Source organism: Falco naumanni, chromosome 7 (genome assembly GCF_017639655.2).
Source record: "Falco naumanni isolate bFalNau1 chromosome 7, bFalNau1.pat, whole genome shotgun sequence".
In the NCBI taxonomy this organism is placed as follows: domain Eukaryota; kingdom Metazoa; phylum Chordata; class Aves; order Falconiformes; family Falconidae; genus Falco; species Falco naumanni.
The window spans coordinates 72,246,273-72,267,674 of NC_054060.1; the positions used below are offsets into that span (position 1 = coordinate 72,246,273).

At 46.5% G+C, this 21,402-nt stretch overlaps 1 protein-coding gene across 6 annotated transcripts in view; it reads left to right on the top strand.

Annotated features, from left to right (window-relative positions):
• Positions 1–21,402, top strand: part of MAPKBP1 (mitogen-activated protein kinase binding protein 1) — a 104,486-nt gene that overhangs the window by 56,385 nt on the left and 26,699 nt on the right. For 4 of the 6 annotated variants that reach the window (XM_040600919.1, XM_040600922.1, XM_040600920.1 and 1 more), the window contains exons 6-20: positions 2,155–2,325; positions 5,229–5,366; positions 6,198–6,380; positions 6,988–7,005; positions 7,544–7,704; positions 9,873–10,062; positions 11,028–11,174; positions 12,078–12,262; positions 12,371–12,462; positions 12,843–12,968; positions 14,685–14,755; positions 15,208–15,329; positions 16,388–16,463; positions 19,324–19,435; positions 20,017–20,080. In XM_040600919.1, coding sequence (XP_040456853.1) covers positions 2,155–2,325; positions 5,229–5,366; positions 6,198–6,380; positions 6,988–7,005; positions 7,544–7,704; positions 9,873–10,062; positions 11,028–11,174; positions 12,078–12,262; positions 12,371–12,462; positions 12,843–12,968; positions 14,685–14,755; positions 15,208–15,329; positions 16,388–16,463; positions 19,324–19,435; positions 20,017–20,080 — 1,856 coding nt within the window. The remainder of the gene's footprint in view (positions 1–2,154; positions 2,326–5,228; positions 5,367–6,197; positions 6,381–6,987; positions 7,006–7,543; positions 7,705–9,872; positions 10,063–11,027; positions 11,175–12,077; positions 12,263–12,370; positions 12,463–12,842; positions 12,969–14,684; positions 14,756–15,207; positions 15,330–16,387; positions 16,464–19,323; positions 19,436–20,016; positions 20,081–21,402) is intronic. The other 2 variants (XM_040600921.1, XM_040600925.1) reach the window with 1 other exon arrangement.

Consider the following 21,402-nt stretch of genomic DNA (forward strand, 5'->3'; position numbering starts at 1 on the left):
TGTTCTGGGGTGGAGGCTACCTTGACACGGGAAAAATCAGCACAAATTTTCCATTAGAGCGTCAGGATTGTTGTTGTTGTTATTAACTTTCTAGGGAAACCATGAGGGGTTTTAGCTGTAATTTGTTTTAATGCCTCTTTACACTCTGGAAGCCTTAATGTAATAAATTCCCTTTTATATTAAAATCATAATATATAATTATTATTTTTTCTTCCTGTTGTTCGGTTCTGATGTCGTCTTTTATTAATTTATGGTTTTTAAAATCTCTAGTACTCTATTCTTTTCATGTGAGGTAGGAAATGTGGCAAAAAATGAGGTGGGTATTTTTCTTACTAACAACTCAGATTTTTCTGTTTGAAACTTAATTGGGATAAATGGCAAATTCGTTTTTGTTTTTTTTTTTTTTTTTAAAAAAAAAAGCCTTTCCAGATATACTTGAAAGGGGCTTTTTTTTTGCCTTGTTGCAAAACGTGTCTCCTCTTGCCCTGTTGTAAAACCATTTCTTTTTTGGGTATCCTCCCACGTGTCTGAGATTTGAGTTATTACATAGTGTAGTAGTGTCCCCTGCTGGTGTCAACAGTCTTATTTTAGTGCCACCTCTGTCCCATAGGGAAATGCTCTCTTAGTTTTTGTCAAGCTCACTTTTAGCAGTCTTCTGCTAATTCTGTGTAGTTACACCTGAGTTTTCTGCATGGCTGGCTTTTCCGGAAGGAGAGCATGGAGGTTAGTCCTTGGACGCTATACATAATAAATGTCTCTTATGCATTTCAAATCCAGAAGAATATTTTTTTTTTTTTCCTGTTCTTCTTTATCCCCATGGAGGCATGGATTTCTCATCCATGGGGATTGCGCAGAGCTCACTTCTGGTAAGCGTTTCTTAAATGAGGAAATAAAAATTCAGTTTGTTACGGTCTTGGGGTGTATGCTAGGATGCTGGGAAATACCTATATATATATGTATATACACACATATGTATGTATGTGTTTAAGTACAGCAATTGCTTTGAAGAGCAGCTGATACAGCTCGTTGTAACATCTTGCCAGCCACCTTGAGACCTGAGCTCTGCCTTGCAGGAGGGAGGACTGCACCAACTGCGGTAAAATCTGACCACGGCATTTTTCCAGGCCACAAGCAGTTACCTGGCAAAGCTTTTGAGCAAGACAATTAAAACTGTTACAGTTCTGAATTTTTAAAGCTTTGAACTTCTCCTCGTGATCAGACTTGTGTCTCCCACACAATCAAATGACATGCTTAAAGCTGATCAGAAAGGGTACCGTTTTGCCACGTTGCCATGGATATGTTATCTTGCAAGCTACTGTTTTGACAGACTTCAATGAGAAATCATGAGCAGGCTCTTGAGTAGGATTTGCCCATCAGGCACATTTTTGGCCAGCATTTCAGCTCATCTTGTGCACCTGGTTTTATTTTGGTTTAATAAAACCCAATAAAACAAAATAATAGAATCGTCTGGCAAAAGGTGCTGCTGAATTGGCATTTCTGAGGTCTGTGGCCTTCTGTTTCTCTGGAGAACAAGCAGAAAACCAGAGGCTCTGTTCCCTCGGCACCATCTTCTCTGACGCTGCCCATAGTCTTTCAGGCAGCAGCATCGGTGTGTTCCCTTTGTGACAGAAGTGATGCTGCTAGCCTCCCAGAGGCCTCCCTCCACTGGTGTGTGATAGTTATGGCAACAGTCAGGTCATGTTTTTGCGTGGCATGACCTGGCCTGAGATCTCGGATGTCCACGTTGTGTTAGGAGCAGAGGATGTGAGGGCCTTCTAGTTCGCCAAGATGTGATCTATTATCTGTATTGTCTTACCATAGTCCTTTTTGTGAGCTGAGAGTTTCTATTGCAAAGATCAGGGATGTGCATCAAAAGTATCGTTGTAGTCTCTGGCTGTTTTGTGAGTAGTGTAAGAAAAGGATTAAAGCAGGAGAGATGGTATTAATTCTTCCAGGCACCTGCTGAAATGCATATGCTCCTTAGGTTGTCAGTCTCAACCTGAGCTTCAAAGAATCGAAGGAACCTCTAAACCCACTGCAAATGCGCCACCTGGACATCTTTCCCAAGGCCCCCCGCCCCTTTACGTGCCCGGCTGTGTCAGAACTGCCCTCGGGGGTTACATTTCCTGTTCTCTGTCTCCTCTCCCCCCCCAGAGCGGGCACATGCCAGCAGTTCGCGTCTGGGATGTGGCTGAGCGAACCCAGGTGGCTGAGCTGCAGGAGCACAAGTACGGCGTGGCCTGCGTGGCCTTCTCCCCCAGCTCCAAGTACATTGTTTCGGTGGGCTACCAGCACGACATGATTGTCAACGTGTGGGCATGGAAGGTAAGTGCTCCTGGAGGTAGGGTGAACCCTGAGGTGCTACTAAATTTAAAAAAGCAGATAGTCTGACTGCAAACTACTTCATCTTGCTTTCTGCCTTTTTAAAAATTCTGTTGTTTGTTTTTGGACATTCATAGACACAGAGAAGTTTGGACATGGAGGGAGCTATGGTCCCTTAGGGAAGATCTGAGTCACTTCAGAGAAGGGATGTTCTTTATACTTGGGGACATGTGACATCTTGCTGTCCAGCAGAGAAGCCTGGACCATGAAACCTTGTCAAAGCCTTATGCTCCTTCAGAAGCTTATTAAAAACTAATTTATGAGGTGGTTGAGGAAGGAAGCTCTCATCAGCCAGGGATTTCTTTTGTGGTTTAGTGGATGCTCTTGGCTTGTTTTGTTTTTGTTGTGCCAGGGGTTGTGGTACTTGGATCCCATCCGTGATGACTGAGAAGGGGAACATTGAGAAATCACAGTGTGTGAAAGCCAGTGGAGGTCACACTGTCTGCCACTGTGTTGGGGCAGCACTCTGTGGAAACAAAGCCCGTGTCATATCCTCTAGAAAACATTTAAGTGTCTGCTCTTTGTATATAAGAAAGGAAAAATTCATTGTCAGCAGGCTTGGAGTCTTCCACATCAATAAATACTAAGCACTTACTCAGCCCCTGCTACCTCTTCAGGTGCTGTAACCCTCTCTAAAAGAGATGCGGCTTAAAAAACCCCTAAGTCCATCTGTGAAATCTCATGGGATCACAGAGTGGTTTGAGTTGGAAGGGACCTTAAAAATCACCTAGCTGCCACCCCCTGCCACAGGCAGGGTTACCTGCCACCAGCCCGGGTTGTCCCCAGCCCCATCCAGCCCGGCCTGGGACACTGCCAGGGATGGGGCACCCACAGCTGCTCTGGGCAACCATGCCAGTGCCTCGCCGCCCTCACAGGGAAGAGTTTCTTCCTCCTATCTGATCTAAATCTGCTCTCTTTCAGTTTAAAACCATTGTCACTTGTCCTGTCACTACACTCCCTGATAAGAGTCCCTCCCCATCCTTCCTGTAGACCCGCTTTAAGTACTGGAAGGCTGCTGTAAGGTCTCCCCGGCGCCTTCTCTTTTCTTGCAGCTTGTAAGTCTGTGCTCATTTAGTATGTTACTCTCTTCATCCTCTTTCCGGTGCTGTAAGTTAAGATCTCACTGTTAGTTCTCTCCTGCATGAGCTGAAGCTTGACCTTGCTATTTTTTCATCTAGCTGAACTGTGTAGTCATAATACGTGTGTATGTCCATGTTGGAAACTGAGTGCTCAGCCTGTGGTTCTTTCTAGTGATGCAAACGAAAGTAGTAACTTGGAGGTGGTCATAATGCATGGCGTCTGTGGGACAGTACTAGTAGCTTTGTTTTCCCTTGCTTACGCAGGTTTTTCTGTTCACTGTGATCCTGTTTATAGTTACGTCCATGAGAGCTTGTGAGGTGAGGGCTATCGCACCCTTCTGCGCTGAAGAACACGCACTTTAAGCATACGCTCCAGGCTGTGACTATCAGGGGGTCCAGCTAGACTTTATTTTGCAGGCTGGGCACCAAAACTAGAGGGGCTTTACCTGACCAAAGCCAAAGAAGAATAAGAGACCAAGATGTGAACACAGACCTCCTGAAGGACTTTCCTGTACTTCTAACCACAACCCTTCTTCTGTCCGCTGCTTTGATTTCCCTGTTTTTCCTGGCTGGGAGACTTACGCAGTCATTTGGTTGTGATGGAAAAGAAAACCCCTGTTGTCTGTAGGGTCTCCTTGCTTCCCTAAAGAAAGGCCACAGCAATGATCCAGATGTGGAGGTCTGCAAGGGTCCTAAGCCTTTCTGTGTGCGCTGTCTTGAAAGAAGTTACGTTAATGTCTGTCCCCCTTGCTTTTCCCCCAGTCTGGATTGGGGGTCCTCCATGGTCATGGTGCAGCAGCCCAGACTCCTCTGTTGCTGGTTTCTTCGGTTCTGTCAGCACACAGCCCGGTGGGCCCTTGGTTTGTGTGCTGAGGGCATTGCATTGGGAAGACCGGGAGCAGCCGAGTCCCTAGAAGGAAGGGTAAAAGAAAAGAGCGAGAATAAAAAGCGGCACGCTGCTGTCGATTGTGTGCTACGTGGTTGAAACCCCCCAGCAGGCTGAGGGGAAAACTTACTCTCACTTCTACCGATCCCTGGGGAAAGGCAGGGGGAGGAAAACTGAGCGTTGGTGTTGTGGACAGGGAGCTCCTGCCATCTGACTGTTCTACCTGGGCAGCATCTGTTCTTGATTTTGGTCCCTCCCGTGTTCTTCCTCCTTTCCCAAACTCTTTGATGTTTTGAGTTGTACATTTGAGGCGTAGCAGATTTGGCTTTGTCCCTTCCAATACAGGCATGGTCTTTTTCTGTTTTGAGTCTTTCAGTAAAGCCCCATGTCTTTAAAAAGAAGAGAGAATTTATGGAGGAACTGGTACCGTTTTCCCTGTGGAAAATACCTGTTCCCTATCTTGAGTGCCTTGCCCTTACTGCTGCCGGGAGGCTGGGAGAGCTCTTCCTCATGCTGGCTTACATCTGCTTTTGCTGTTTAGAAATGGAAATGGCTTTGCTCTGAGCTCCTGGTGACTGTGAAACCAATGTGTTTGTCATGGCTCAGACAGCCAGTTCCTGCAGGCGCTAGTGCCTGCTGGTTTGCTCTCGATCCCAGTCAATGTGGAAGTGGAGTTGAATGTAAATGTGAATTGTACTGTCTGCCAGATCAGTGCTCCCAGCTGATGCTGGGGAGGTTGCATTCAGGGGTGAACGAAAAATAGTTTGAGCCTCGTCTTTTCCCTGCTGTGGTGCTTGTACTGGATATATGCCTGCAATTGAAATAAGTTTCCTTTGCTTCTGAACAAAGAAATTAAGCTATCTAAACCATTATGTTTCCAGAAAAACATTGTAGTGGCAGCCAACAAAGTCTCAAGTAAAGTGACAGCTGTGTCATTCTCGGAGGACTGCAGTTACTTTGTCACTGCTGGAAATCGACACGTCAAGTTCTGGTACCTGGATGACAGCAAAACCTCCAAGGTGAGAGAAGGTGCATCAAGGCCAAGCTGTGGGCAGATATTTCCATCTTGCAGCAGGGTGGATTTTGCCCCAGTGAGCTGTGGGAAGTGGGAACACTTTGATTTTGCTGGGGTCCAAGTTTAGCCCTCCACCCCAGGCTCTTGGGTCTCAGTCTCATGGGCTGGTAGCACCAAACGGCACCAAAAGCTTGTCTTACCCTGCACTAAGGTAGGGGCATGGCTCCTGGGGCTGTATAGCAGCATGCTGCTTCTTTAGTAGTCACATGTACGGAAGGATCAAAAAAAGCTAGAAAAGAGCTGCAGTCGCTGAACTCCTTGGAGCGCAGAGGTGGGAGAGCTGTTTGATGCTGGTATGAGCATCTCAAAAGGTCGTCAGTGTTACTTTGGAGTGTCAGCTGACATTTTTAAACTTTTCAGCTGTTCTGTTCTTCTCCAGGGGACAGGATCCACATATGATAATTTTAATGTGGGCTTGTGAGCAGGTGTTCCTACTTCGTGCTTGGACCCTGCTTTGGCGCTTGGTATCAATCACAGATTGGCCATGGAAAGGTTGTTCTTCCAGTGATCGATCTGCTCTCTCTGGGTCATACGTTTGGATGCACAGTTTCGGTGGCACTGATAGTGTTCTGTTCTACTCACGTGCTAATACTGATGGTCCCAGTACACCACGCAGCCAGTGGGTCTGCAGCAAGTAAAACATGTCCCTGCCTCTCCTTGTAGGCTGTTCGCAGTTCTCTTTCTTTGAGGTGCTTCAGCACTCAAGGCTTGAAGTCCTAAAAAATGTCTGTCTGCCTGCAGTGCCTTGCTCTAACAAACTGTTTTTTGTTGGTAGGTCAATGCCACAGTCCCCTTGCTAGGTCGCTCGGGATTGCTTGGAGAACTGAGGAACAACTTCTTTGCGGACGTGGCTTGTGGAAGGGGCAAAAAAGCTGACAGCACCTTCTGTATCACATCCTCAGGCCTGCTCTGTGAATTCAATGAGAAAAGGCTGCTAGACAAGTGGGTGGAGCTGAGGGTGAGTGTTACGTTCTCCTGTCCTGCAGTATTTGTGCCTGTTGAAGCAGAGCAGGAGCAACAAATAATAAGGGTTTTGGAGCGCAAGCTGGACGCCAGCAGTGAAAATCATTGGGCCTCTGCCACTCTGTGATTTAACCTGGAAGGACAGGTAAAAATAGCATTGCTTCTTGGCAGAGGGGTTGTATTAATCGCTGAGACTCTTTGATTCTCAACCCTCACTGTTACAGCTACTGCTCTTCTGGCAAAGCAATGTCCTCATGCAGCTTTGGCCACCCCCGCGTTGTCCCTCCTGGATTGGCCTGGACAAATAGGGGTTTTAGAAGGATTCTGATTTCTGCCCACTCTGCAGTGTCGTATTTGGCTTATGCATCTCAAACACAGGTTCCCAAGGCTGGTTTGGCTATTCTAAACCACCAGCTTGGCCCATAGTTGGAATTTGATCATGCTTATTTTCCTTTCAATTGAATGTAAGGTGCCCACTTGAAAGGATTCAGCGTATTAAAATCAAGGTAAAAAAATCTTTCCATGCTTTCACTCAAGTGAAATGCCTCTTCTTTTCTTTCCTTTCCTTTCATCCCTAATATCTGCCTTTTACTCTCGCTCAGAATACAGACAGCTTCACAGTAAGTTGGAAAAAAGTTTTGCATTGAACTCATCTCCTTATCACCACACTCCATTTTGTACCATTTTCTGCCATTTGTACAGATCCCAATGGGAGGGGAAGAAAATCCATTTATTTTTTTTCCTTATCGCCTTGTGAGAGGTAATGTATTGGCATGCTAGTGGAGGGTGAGGTGCTGCTTGCCTGCCAGTGGTGTTGAATGTCACAGAGGAACAAAAAAACATTTTTGCATCTTTGAGTAAGGCTCAGCTGGAGCAAATATGTAGCTCTGCTGACGTCCTACCACAGTGGGTGGCAGAGGAGGTGGGCTTTTTCCTTAACCACTTGGAATCTGCAGTGGACCTTGGCTGGGAAGTTCCTCGGAAAGGAAAAATGGATTTTTAAGCTTTTTCTTACTCCCAGGGCTCGACTTCACTTCAGCTCTTCTGATCATGACTCCTTTGTCTGTCAGTTTGCTGTTCTCCCTGTTGTGTGTCCGGTGACCTTTGAAGCGAGAGCGCGTTGCTTATTCGCCGCCTTGTCTGCTGTGTCCTCCCCAGACCATTGTGGCAAACTGCATCTCTGTGAATCAGGACTACGTCTTCTGTGGCTGTGCTGACGGCACCGTGCGGATTTTTAACCCTCTGAACCTTCACTTTGTCACCACGCTGCCAAAGCCGCACTTCCTGGGGACAGACATCGCGAGTGTCACCGAGGCCAGGTACCGTGGAGAGGGTGGAAGGGAGCAAGGCAGGTTGTGGGGTTTAGAACTCATCCTTGGACCTTTGTCATCTGGAGTGGGCTCTTCCCATGGATTTACACTGGCAGCCTGTTGCAGAGCTGCGTGGCCGCAGCCTTGCCTTGCGCAGCTGGGCTACAGCCCAGAGCTGGTGGCTGCACTGCACAGCACGTCTCGCCCCTCGTCTCCCTGGGCTTGCTCAGGTCTGGGGGCTTTTGTCGTTAGTTGCTATGAGCAAGTGTGCTGTGGCACACTTCAGTCATCCCTGTACCCTGGCACATCCTTTGCTTATCACTGGTAAGGGTTGAAGACTCTCCTCCGTACCACTATAATGACGTTGCCAAGAGATGCCCAGGCTCCCACAGGGCATTTCTTCAAAGTCTCCCTTGCAATCTTTTACAGACCTAAATCTGCTATTGTCTGTAGTTTTTCCTCTCCCTCAATCTTGTGCCTTCTTGTCTTGTTTTCCTACCTTGTTTCAGTATCTTCTGCCTTGGCCCTCTATTTCTCACCACCTGAGGTGGGTGATGTGATTTCTGTACAGTCCTATCTGCCAGCTTGTGGAGGCTTATGCTAGCGAGAGCCCTTCCTGTGTGGCTGTTTGCCAGTCCTGATTGGAGCCTTTCCCAGTCGTCTTCCGTTGCTCTCTTTCACTTCTGTCACTAGTGGGGAAAGAAATCCAAAGGTGTGTGAATCCATCAGCCATCATTCCACTGCATATATGGAGCGCCCACATCTACAGATACATACTCCTTTGGGGGTTTGGTTGTTTGTCTTTCTTTTCCCCTTGTATCTCAACAGGTTTTCTCTAAACTTTTCTTGGGAATTTGAGGTAAAGGTTCAAACAGTGCACTGTGTAGTTCTTCTCCAGAAGAGGGGAGCTGGAAGAGGAACTCTCTTGATTTAAAACATTACTGGTTTCTGGTAGTGCTGAAGTCAAGCAGTTTTGTGTATGGACCCCTTAAAAATACTCCCTGCTGCTGTCACGCATCAGTCAAGCAGAAATATTCATGTGATTCTTAAACATGCATTTCTAGTGCTGATTACAATCTTAACAATTTTTTTTAATTGCTTCCAAAGAAGCTTGAGAATACAGGACGACTCATACTCCCATGCATGCCAGAAGCTCTCTGTGGGATGCCACTTGCCTGCAGTGAACTGCCTACAACTATATCAATGACGACTTGATTTTTTGATAGGACCTGGCCTGCATTCTTCTAGCCCTCAAAGCTTTGCACTTGCAGAAGCAGGGCTCCCACTGTCTGGTGTGCTATGTCCGCTTTGGCCCTTACCCCTGCACCTCCATCAGTCCTTCTAAATTACCTGCTTTCAACACCCTGGTGTTCTAGCTATAATTACCTTACTCAATATCATTACAGAATTGTGGCATAACTGTGTTCGCCTCAGGTCAAGAGAGCAGCTCCTTTACATGCATGGCAGGAAGACTTAACAGAGACTTACTTCTTCCCTGGAGAGGAGATACAGGGTTTGCATGGCGTGATCATGGTCTGACCTGGGGAAAGAGGTGTCTCCTTGTTCTGCAGAATTCCTCTGCTTTTAAGTTTGCATCGGAGAGCTTGCCTGTCTAGCAAGGACTGTGCCCATCCGCAGTTGCCCATCTTGGGAGCAGCATCAAGCTGGCCTGTGTGGGGCAGGGGTGGAAGGGAGTCATGCCAGAGAAGTGGCCGCTGAAATGGATTGTTCCTTTGTCCCTTGTGCTGGTGCTGCAGGACTGCCCTTCCAGCAATCGGTAAACGAAATACAGTACCCACCAAAAGATGATCCTCCCGCTCCCCTTTGTTTTGAGATTGACTTGGATTTTGCCACCTGGTTATGCAGGGGTAAATGGTGATGATCTCCAGGGATGATCGAGTGTCCCATCTGGTTGTTCTTCAGGGAAAGCCTGCCACCTGCCTGTGGTGAACCCTTGAGCTGGATAGCAAAGAGAATGACGTTTGCCACGGGACTTTCAGGCTTCTTTTGGGACTCTGGTTGTTCAAGAGATGAGTCTTCCCAGCCAGTGACTCTCTCTACTGATACATGCCACAGTGCTAGTGCCCTGTAGGGAATCTGAGCTCTCGTGCTTTACCTCCTTGCTCTGACCCCGGGAGAGCACAAGTTAACTGGGCTGTTGTTCTCTCTTTGTGCAGTCGCCTTTTCTCTGGTGTGGCTGATGCAAAGTATCCAGACACGATTGCCTTGACGTTTGACGCCACCAACCAGTGGCTTTCCTGTGTATACAATGACCACAGCCTGTATGTGTGGGATGTCAAAGACCCGAAGAAAGTAGGCAAGGTGTACTCTGCTTTGTACCACTCTTCCTGCGTGTGGAACATTGAGGTATGTTGTCTGCAGACAAGCGTTGGATTGTGAGTTGCAGCTGAGGAAGTCATCTGAAGAGCTGCCAAACTTGAATGCAAACACTTACCGCAGAGAGAAGGAATTGACTCAGGCTTCCTCCTGTGGTTAGTGTGGTTGCTGCGGGGCTTGGGTTGGAGCTGGGAACAGTTCTCTGGCTGCACTTGGAGTGGCTGACCAAATGTGTTAGATGCAGTGTGTTACTGGGAACAAAATGTCTCACCATTAAAGGGTGAGAGGTGGGAAGGGGAGCAGAACTGGGCAAAGCTGAATGTAGGGGCTCCAAAAAGATTGCTTTAGGTCTGTGGTGAGCAAGTGCTCCACAGTCAAAGGAATAAAACAAGTGGTAAGATTTCAACTTGGATCCTTCTTAACCTGTTTACCAGGACGTCTGGAATTAGCCTCTCAAATGGCTGTCATCTTCCAGTCTGACTAGTTGACTTTCCCTCAGAGGGATGCAAAGGTTGTATAGGAAACAGTGTAATTGTTAATAAGTTGAAATATGTCCAACAGTGGTCAGGAAAGGGGGAAGTGGAAAGAAAGTGGGAAGAGGTTGAGGACTCTTCTTGTAATTATTTGTTAATTACACATCACCCTTTTCTTCTGGATTATATATCAACAGTAGAGATGAAAGTTGAAAACAGTGCAACGTTGTTGCGTGGTCTTTGAGGTGCTCTTTGAACTATTAGAAACAAAGGGTGCTGACTTGTTGCGCACTACTTAAGGGGACGTTATGCATTCAGGGAAGCACAGTGAGCGTTTGTTTGAAGTGGATATGAAGCTCTGGTCTGCAAACAGGTTTTCATTAGGAGAATGGGCTGGCTCCTGCCTTTATGCAACAGAGAGGACAGTCCTTTTATCTCATTCTGTTTTGAAACTTGCTAGCAGTGTCTAGGAAGCCAGGTGCCAGGCAGCCTTACTCAGGGGTTGATTTTACCTGCCCTTAGATGTATCCGGAGGTGAAGGACAACAATCAGTCATGCCTTCCCCCTGGTTCCTTCATCACCTGCTCCTCTGACAACACCATTCGTCTGTGGAACACTGAAAGCTCCAACATTCATGGCACAGCCCTGCACCGCAACATCCTCAGCAATGTAAGATCCTCGGTTTTGATCACCTCCTTGCCCCTGCTCTTCCTCATGCACAGGTATTCCCAAGTTAAGGCCCAAACTTCTTTGGATCCCTTAAGTCAACACAAGCTTCTGTGTAAACAGAGCACAAGTCTGGTATGAACCTGAAGAAATATGAAAGGAGTATCAGGTGGAAAGACAGTTTGTCTGAAGTGGTCCTGGGAACTACTGCTTTTTCCATAAACGGCCCAAGGATTTGCCAAGCTTAGTGTCTTCCAAAATGGTTCATACTGTCCAGGAAAGCTGTTGCTCTTTCTCCATCTCTGTAATGTGTAAGCACTTTAAGTTTTGTTTGGAAAAAGTGTATTAAATGAGGCAGAGGTTTGGGAGAACTGAATGAGAAACTTCTTACACTCTCTTCATGTATGTAAGAGTGTACACTGGACGGTGATTCCTTAGAGAAGTTTTCTTCCATTCTCAGTTGTGTTGGAAGATCCATGGGCACAGCAGCCCTGACCTGCCCCTTCTCAGCAATCTGCTATGTGGAAAAAAGCCTCCTGCTTTTTCTGCCCCTGCTTGAGAGGCATGGGCTGACTTGGATGATCCCTCGAAGTCTATCTGATCCCTGCTGTGTCCCCTACTACTTTGTAATCGCTAGTACCAGAGCTTGTCTGTTGTGCGGGAGATGCTGTTAGTGTCTAGCTTGAAGGGAAATCTTTTGCAAAGGGTGATCATGAGACACAGTTGTGAAACTTTCATCCTACAGTATGAAGGGGCTGAGTGCTTGATCCTAGCTAAAAGATCCCATCAATTACAGCCTTACTGCCAGTGAAGTGTATGTGTTGGCCAGGAGCCCAGTTTCTAAGGCAGATGCTCACTTCAATATTTTGTAGCTGGTTAGTATTTGTGCGTGTATTGTATTCCCAGGACTTGATGAAAATCATCTATGTAGATGACAACACTCAGGTACTTCTGGACACTGATTACAACTCAGCAGGAAGCGCAGACAAAGCTGATGCACAAGTGATGGATACAAAGGTGGGAATACGCACTGTCTGTGTCAGTCCCAGCGGGGAGCACCTGGCCTCAGGGGACAGGATAGGCACTCTCAGGTAATCCCATAGAGCTTCTGGTGCAGACTGCGGGCTGGGCAGGCGTGAGAATCAAAACCAGGTCTTGCTAATTTTAATAAACGTACTGAAATCAGTGTTGTGTCTTAGGATATATGAATTGCAGTCTCTGAGGGAAATGCTGAAGGTGGAAGCCCATGACTCTGAGATCCTATGTCTGGAGTACTCCAAACCTGACACAGGTGAATGCAGTGGAGCTTCTTCCCTTTTGCATATGAATGTGGTGTTGAACAAGTCAGAATGTCCAGCCTTTGTATGTCAATACTTTGTGGTGGGCTGCTCCGGCATTTCAGAGCAGGCTTGTAGCATTGGACCAGTAGAGCCAGCCTTCAAAAAAGGCTTCTTTCTCATACTTTTCCTTGGAATATTATAGGTTGAGATTGAAACTACTTCTGTTATTATAGTGCGAAATCCAGGGGTGTTCCTTTGTGTCCATTCATGCAGTCAGCTGCAGTATAATGTTTTTGTCCCTGGGATGACTTGAGAATCTGTTTTAAAATAGTGACTGAAGAGCAGATGACTTTTTAGTAATGGTCTTGCACTCTTTTTAACTTCCTGCCAGGCTTAAAGCTCTTAGCCTCAGCCAGTCGGGATAGATTGATTCATGTCCTGGATGCTGGAAAGGACTACAGCCTGCAGCAGACCCTGGATGAACATTCTTCTTCTATCACTGCTGTGAAGTTTGCAGGTAGAGAATCATGGCCTCCCTCCAAAGCTGGATTTGAGCACTGCTCTTTCCCCACTGTGCCTGTCAAGTAATTTTAACTGCTTAAATGCCGGGATACGCCAGGCTGAAGCTGCAGCTGCTTTTTTGTCATCTTCTGTAGCTGCAGTCTTAACAGAAGGTGGTATTTGGCGATACTCACCGCCTTTTCCCTTTTGCTTTTTTCTCCTTTCCTTCTTCCCCACTCAGAAAACCTCACCTGATTGAAGCCCTCAACATGTCTTTGGGAAGCTGTTTTCTGTAATGATTTAGTCCCTTTAGCTGATGTCAGATGGCTATACGCTGTTCTTGGTGAGGAGAACTGTGGAACAGTCATCCTCCAAAACAAGTCCCCAAACCCATAAAAAATGTTTTGGGATTAACTAGTCACAAATGAATTTGTCATTGCAAACTGGCGTAAGACTTTGCATTCACGTAACGGAGCACATTGCATCCCCGGCCCTCGGTCACTGCTGGTGGTCAGACGTCAGCGCAGTGTGTTGCGCTGTTGTTGGAGAGCAACAGGAGTTGGCCGCTCTGCAGGGGGAACCGGTAGCTGCGGGTGGCAGGAGGGCAGAAAGAGGTAGTGGCATCACTGGTGGTGGGGAAGTCCCGCAGTGTGTGAATGCGGCGGAACAGATCAAGGCCGGTGACAGTAACTAGACCCAGCCGGTAGCCCTGATCACCAGCCAAACCCACAGTGCTAAGGCAGGTCAGCGAGTCAAGGTCAGGATCAGTCTGGAGACAGCGAGCAGCGTCGGCCACAGTTTGGTGCCTGCCAGGCAAGCCCGTGGCAGCGAGGCAGGTTCAAGTTGGGAACCTGAGTCCATGGGTCAAGGTCAGGATTTGGATCAGCGGGGTACGTGGCCAGGCACAGGGTGGCTGCAGCGCTGCTGTGCTGTAGCTCAAGTTGGTCTTCAAGGGTGAGAACCTCAGCTTGAAAGTAGCTCCCAAGTGACAAGACCTGGCTGCAGCTTCATGAAGCCATTGTGAGGCTTTTTCAAGTTATCTTCTCAAGGAGCTCCAAGGCCAGCAAAAGTTCCTCTTGGCAGGTGTCTCTGTTGGTGACCTGGCCTGGAACGCCGCCAGCCCAGCTCCTAGGAGGGAGCTGCACTCGGGGCCCGCCAGCACAGCCTTCGTGCCGCTCTGGGAGCGAAGCGTGGTTGTGCTCGAAGTGGGTGCTGTTCAGCTGGGCTCAGGGGGTGCTGGATCCCTTTTCATTATGTGGGGCTGTATCAGGTGTTGCTTTGCTGAAGGAGCGTGTTGGGTACAAAAGAACGCTAAGGGGGGAGAGAGGGGAAGCTCGACCCTGCAGTAAGGAAGGGCAGCGAGAAACATGTGACTGAGGACTGGAAAGTGCCTATTGCCCGTTTTCAGCTCGTACGGAGTGTGAACTTGTCACACTGCTGCAGAGTGCTGTGGCACTTAGGGAATAAGCACGTGAGCATGCTGTTGAGGGAGAAGACAGAGTTACATCCTAATCTGTTGTTGTAAAGCCTCTCCACTAATGCCTTGTGCACTCGGAGCATGAACAAATGCTGTCCCAGAGAAGGGGCTGGTGTTTCACTGCAGCACCCTGCTGCTTAGGCAAGTCTTAGCTAATCAGGACTGGAATAAATGAGCAGTGGTATAAATGAAACTTTTCCTGCACCTTGCGTCTGTGTTTATCTTCTGATCGGCTCCTGCTTTTTTTTGTTCCAGCCAATGATGGGAAAGTGCGAATGATAAGCTGTGGGGCAGACAAGAGCATCTACTTCCGTACTGCGCAGAAGGTAACCTTATTAAAGCTTTTTTATGTGCTTTTTAAAAAATAATCTCTCCACAAAGGAAGCACTTTAAAGAGCGATAGCAGTTTTGCCTGAGCTTGTTGCTGTTTCAGCCTCAGTGTCTCCCACTGACTCAATGCAAGAGATTACATTCAGAGAACCAGTTCTGTGAAGCGTGCGGCTGCTCCCATCCTGACCTCTTGCAGCTAGATGCAAAGCAGAGAACCGTTAGGATATCTGCTTTGCTTTTGCTGCCGGGGCTGTTGTGAGGAGTCGTGTAAGACTGTGGGCTGGAGGGAGGAATTCATTGTGCCTCCAGTCCCAGGGGCTCCCAGCAGACCTGGTTAGTGGGAAGGGCTGGTTTGTGCTGCCTGTGTGAGAAGACTCGTCCGTGTTTAGAAGTGTTTGATAATGGGTCAACTACTTGATTTTGACACAGTTTTTACCCACATGCTTAGACAGGAGAAGGGGTTCAGTTTACCCGAACACATCACATCGTTAGGAAGACCACTCTGTATGACATGGATGTAGACCCCAGCTGGAAGTACGCAGCCATTGGATGCCAGGATCGTAACATCAGGTTAGTTTACTTCTTGCCTTAAAATTATTTTTACAGTTATAAATGAGTTGGCTAAGGCAGCCCCATCCCCATCATTGTTCCTCTAAGTTCTTTGACACAGCATTTTCAGACAGATCTGAGGCCACACCTCACGCTGTGAGGTTGAACTCTGCCTTTCCCTTCGCTGATAAAAGGCTGTGGATACATGCAAGTGCCCGTGGGACTCTGGGCTTCTCTCTGGGTGGCTCTGCAGAGCTCAGCCTTTCTGTTGGGAGAGCAAGTGTGCCTGCCTTGGCACCTCATTGATCTGTGGGGCAAGAACTGCTGTGCTGTGGTAATTTTTGCTTTCAAAGATACGTCCAGTGAGAAGCTGTGAGGTCCTGTAGGAGCTTAAAATGGAGCTAGTTGTGACTGTCTTTGGACAAGTGGAATCCATTCTCTGCTTCCTTTCTATCCATTTCTTGATTCTGTCTACTTCTACCTTCAGAGCAAAGGAGACTCTCTGTAGTTGTGTGTCGTCTCCTGTTATATCTGGGTGAGAGTTTTGGTCCTACGTAAATACCACTGCTGAATGTGATTTGGTTTTGTATTTTACTGTAAATAAAAGGGTTCGCTCTCTTAACCCTTTCCTTCAGTATGAAGGAGTCACAGGTATTTTTGTAGCAGGGAGGACTGACTGAAGCATATTAAGAGCCGTGCCCACTACGTAACTGTTAGGCATTACAAGGCATGGCAAGATTTTCTCCTTCCCATTTGATCTCTCCTTTGGTGCCGTGATGCTATACTTGTTTTCAATTATCAGCTTTAACTGAATTACAATTGAGGCTTAATTCTCATCTGCTTGATACCATGTCATCCGGTCTTGGGCTTCTACGTTACTGTCAGGGTTGTTTCTTGAACCATGTAAATGGTCGGTGGTTATAGTTCATAGAGATCGTTTCTCCACTTCCTGTGGCTTGGCCACGTCCCCGTGTCTCACGTGGAATGAGGGACAGAAAGAGGAAGGGACCCTGGTGATAAGAGACACGGAGCAGTACCTGGGCAAAATGAACAATGTTGTCCTATGTTGTACCCCTCAGGGTTTTCAACATCAGCAGTGGGAAGCAGAAGAAGCTTTACAAGGGATCCCAAGGTGAAGATGGCACTCTCATCAAGGTAGGCTGTTTCCCTGTGTTTCCCTGTGTTTCCCTGTGTTTCCCTGTGTTTCCCTGTGTTTCCCTGTGTTTCCCTGTGTTTCCCTGTGTTTCCCTGTGTTTCCCTGTGTTTCCCTGTGTTTCCCTGTGTTTCCCTGTGTTTCCCTGTGTTTCCCTGTGTTTCCCTGTGTTTCCCTGTGTTTCCCTGTGTTTCCCTGTGTTTCCCTGTGTTTCCCTGTGTTTCCCTGTGTTTCCCTGTGTTTCCCTGTGTTTCCCTGTGTTTCCCTGTGTTTCCCTGTGTTTCCCTGTGTTTCCCTGTGTTTCCCTGTGTTTCCCTGTGTTTCCCTGTTTCCCCAGCTCTTCTGAATGCAGCTCAGGGCTAAGAAAATGAAATACAAATCTGAATATATAACTTTTTTTTATTATTTTATTTTTTTCCCCTCTTGCTCGGTACTTTGTCCCTTATCCTGCTGCTGCTTCTTCCTCCTCCCTCCGTCCTTCGGGGCTGATAAGGTATTAGGTTCCATCATGCTAAAACAGGAAAAAAGTCAATGCTGAAGCTGACACATAACTTCCCTCCCTGTCCTGTTTCTGAAGTGAGGCACAGGCCCATGCTGTAAAAGCTAGTAGAACTGAAACGGTATCAGTCAGGAGAGGATGTAGTCCATTCACTTTAATACTTTCCTTTCTGCTCCAGAGAGCTCATTGTGGCTTTTTTGACTGTTTTTGTTACAGTCTTTAAGGTGGAGTTGCCTGTTGATCAGTGTTTGAGAAATCTGTGATTTTCAGGGGGCAAATACATGTGAAACTGTTTGAGTTGATGAAATTAAGTAGCTTCTGCCCTGAAGAGCCTGTACTCTTTGGGTGTTGGAGAGCTGGCCAAGCCTGGTACTGCTCAGGGAGGTTCTGTTCATGTTTCACACCTGCTGAGGGCATCCTGGCCCTGGGGGAGGGGAGCATGCCTGCTTCTGCCGCGGTCCGGGCTCGCCCTGGGGAACCAGGTGTCTTCAAGATTCAGCATTAAGAGTGATGCCAGCGCGTTGGGATGTGGAAGAAATGCATTCTTGTCTTTAAAGGGGGAAGACCAATTGACACAACCAAAATATCTCTCAAGTTGCCAGACAAGCTTCTTCATTGTATTTGTTTTCACTGATAATTTTTCTACTTTTTAAACCAAATATTTCTGTTCAGCTGCACAGGCTGGCAGTATTATTATTAAGGGCTGGAAGGCACGTCCTGTGAGGAGCGGCTGTGCACTCTGGGCTTGTCTGGTTTGGAGAGAAGGAGGCTGAGGGACGACCCCACTGCTCTCTGCAGCTTCCTGGGGAGGGGACGTGGAGAGGGAGGTGCTGAGCTCCTCTCCCTGGTACCCAGGGACAGGATGCCTGGGGAGGGATCAAAGCTGCGCCAGGGCAGGTTTAGACTGGCCATGAGGAAGCACTTCTTTACCGAGAGGGTGGTCAGGCCCTGGAACGGGCCTCCTGGAGAGGCGGGCGATGCCCCAAGCCCGTCAGCGTTTAGGAGGCATTTGGACAATGCCCTTAATAACATGCTCCAACCTGGTCAGCCCTGAACCGGTCAGGCCCTTGGGCTAGATGATCGTTTTAGGTCCCTTCCAACTGAAATAGTTTAGTCTAGTCTGTTACTGATGGGTGTAAATAACTGGGCAAAAAGAGAGAGGAAAGCAAACAGCTTTGTTCAGTGTCACCTCTTCTGTTTTACAGAGAAAGGTAAGTTCTCTTTCTCTTTGGCCATCATAATTCCTACAAAGTTTTTTATAAGTCAAAATAATGAAAATGGTACACTTTATTACTGGTAAGCTTGGGTGCTTGATTATATCTTTCCCAGACCACAAACCATGAAATGTTGCTGTGAGCTGGATTTTTCGTTTTTAATATGTTTTATGGTTTTGGTTTTTTTCATGTGTGGTTCAAGTGGGGAGTCTCAATTATTTTTAATGTTGCTTTGCTCATTTTTAGGACAATTATGTAACCAAGGGATTATGGTTGTCTCTGGGATTTAAATCTTCTGATTTCTGAGATCATAATATACATTGCAATTTAACAAGTAGAACTCAGTGACATTGGAAGCAAAAGACACTTCAACAAAATAAACATAGCCAAATAAATTTATCATTATTTAAATAACATATCTCCCTCAAAACCCAGACACTTTCACTCTCAGTTCCTTGAAGTTCTGCAAAGGACAAAGCAGGACATTTAGTGACAGCAGCTGTATTTGCTGTGTAGTGCTGCTATAGACCTAGCAAGGGAATCAGAGGGGGGTTTATGTTTGATCCAAGATAAAGCCATAAATGGGCACATATGAAAAAAACAACAAAAAACCAACCCACCCAAAAATGGGAGTTGCAAATGCTGAAGATTTGACAGCATTGTTATCAAAGACAATTTCTCAGCAGTGTTGAGCTCTTTTTCAGTTTCTCTCTTGGAGATTTGAGTCTTTTAATATCTCCCTTTGTCAGCTCTCTTTTTTTTTTTTTTGGAGGGTGTGTTTTGGTGTGTGTGTGTGTTATTTTATTTTGATCTTAAGATAGACGAAAGGAAGACCCCAGTGGTTAAAAAGGAGGTAGGAGAGAGATGTATAAGCCTGTCCTTTGGTGATGGTGCCTTCAGAGTCATGAAGGCATTTGATCTAAGTGCCTTTAGTCTTTGATTGGGTTGCAGATAATTTTAGTAGTTTAGTCACGTTGGAGATTTGTCGAGGCATGCTGGATAACCTGGTACTCAGTTGAGTCCTGTGGGAGCTACTTGCTTTTTATTCTGTTAACTACTATGACTGTCTTGGGTATCCTGGACCACTTTCTTGCAGTCTGAAGGCACTTTCTTACCAGATCTTTGCACTTCTCTTGCCTCCTAAACCAGGTGCAAACAGATCCCTCTGGTCTTTATATTGCAACCAGTTGTTCTGACAAGAATCTCTCCATCTTTGATTTCTATTCTGGCGAGTGTGTTGCAACCATGTATGGACATTCAGGTAAGGCACGTAAACTTCTGGAAATGCATTTTTTTTCTGCTATGACTATATAGTAGGGTCTGATACTAGTCAAAGCTTTCTGAAGGTTCCTCCCCACCAGAGTTTACCCAGTGGGTATTTTGCAGTAGGTTATAGTTGGGTGAAGTTGTAATAGCTTATTTCATTGCAATTTCAACTTTTTTCAGACCGCATTTTGCATTGTAAAATACAAGCACACACATGCCTGTCAAGCCATGTATTTATGCAGTTTCTCCAATAGCCTAAAAGGTGGTCTGTGTTCTTTCAGCATATATTAAGTTTCATTAGATACACCCCCAGCTCCTACTGTGCATGGGCTATTCTATTATAGGCAAAAAGAGACTTCAGTCTTCCTGCTTATTTTGCTGTGGTATACCCTTTCCACGTCAAGCCTAGATTCGTTGTTAAATGGCGTTGGCTTTAATCAGGATTCAAATTACTGAGCACAGATAGGCTATTTGGCTAATGATCTCTTCTGTCGGTTGGAATAATTCAGGGAAGGTTTTCCTTTTTTTTTTTCTTTTTTTATTTTTTTTTTCTTTCTTGTGCTTTATTCCACACAGAGATTGTAACTGGGATGAAATTCAGTAATGACTGCAAACACCTGATCTCTGTTTCTGGTGACAGGTAAGAGTGGTTTGCTTGTTTGTGATATCAACTCATGCCATTTCACACTGGATTTAATGTGTGTCCTGAAGGAAGGCAGAATTATTTTCTTTTTTTAATGAGGAATGTTTTATGAATTTCAAATCAGCCTCAGAGCTTTCCGCATCCTAAATGCGTGCTGTTGGCAAAGCTCACAAAGCTTATATTATCCTTCCCTGGAAGGAGAGGCCTGGGTGAAGTACTTCCCTTGTGGTTTGCTGAGCATGGGTGCTATTCCCTGCTGGAAAGGAGACAGGGAGGTGGCCTGTTTCCTCACTAGCCTTCAGGGCTGTGATGTAAGGCGGCTTGTGACATTCTGGCCAGTGGTGCCAGAACGTTGTCTTGCAGCACTCCTGTTGGTGAGGTTTTACCAGGCAAGTGAGTCTGTCTAGCAGCAGCAGGACTGGCCTGTCCCAGCTCTTTGCTCCTGTCCCTGTGGTCCTCTTCCCCCCTCCCCGCCGTCAGCTGTGCTGCAGGGCTGACCCTCATAAGCCGATTCAGGTCCCTACCTCAGCACCCCTTCCCAGCTGAGTTTTGTGCTGATTCGGTGAGCCAAAACAGCTGGCCAAAGGCTCAAGTAATCACCAGACTGAGCCCAAGGGGAAAAAGAGACTATATGCCTAATATGATGATTGCAGAGGTGAATGGACCCACTGCTTCTGGAATCAGTGAATGCTTAAGTCAGCTGAACTGAATAAAATTTTCCCTTTGAGAAAGATGGTTCCTGGAGTGCGATTTGAAGGCCAGAGCAACCCAGATTCTCTTTCTTTCTCTTTTCTATTAATAAAGCACAAGTGAACTGGCAAAAGACTTTTAGAGGGTGAGTTGTTACAGAAAATACAATATGTCACCTTAAATCATATCAGTTGGGTTTTTTATGTCTTTCAGTAAAAAATAAATAATCTAGTTTTTCTTTACCTTTCATGTGTGTAAATAGATTAGGGGAGAAGCTTCTGAAGAGAGAGTTCTTTTGTTGTGGATTCCTCATAAATTCCAGAAACATGGAAGATATGAGGTCCCCGGTGAAGCTTGTAACTTGGTACAATGTTCAGTTGTTGGCGGGCGCAAAAGGGTCGTTTTCTTCACTGAGGGTGTGGAGGAGATGGGTGAGAAATGAGGAAAGGATTCGTGAAAAACTTTGCCATAAGGAGATGAGAAAGCGTGTTTTTCAAAGGGGAACGGGGGAAATAGTCTGTTCACACACAGCAGCATGTGCAAAGAATTAAACTGAGAATAGAAAGAAAAACGGGAGTGAGGAAGGGCACAAGGAATGGGAGACCCATGAGAGAAAAGTATTGCAAGGG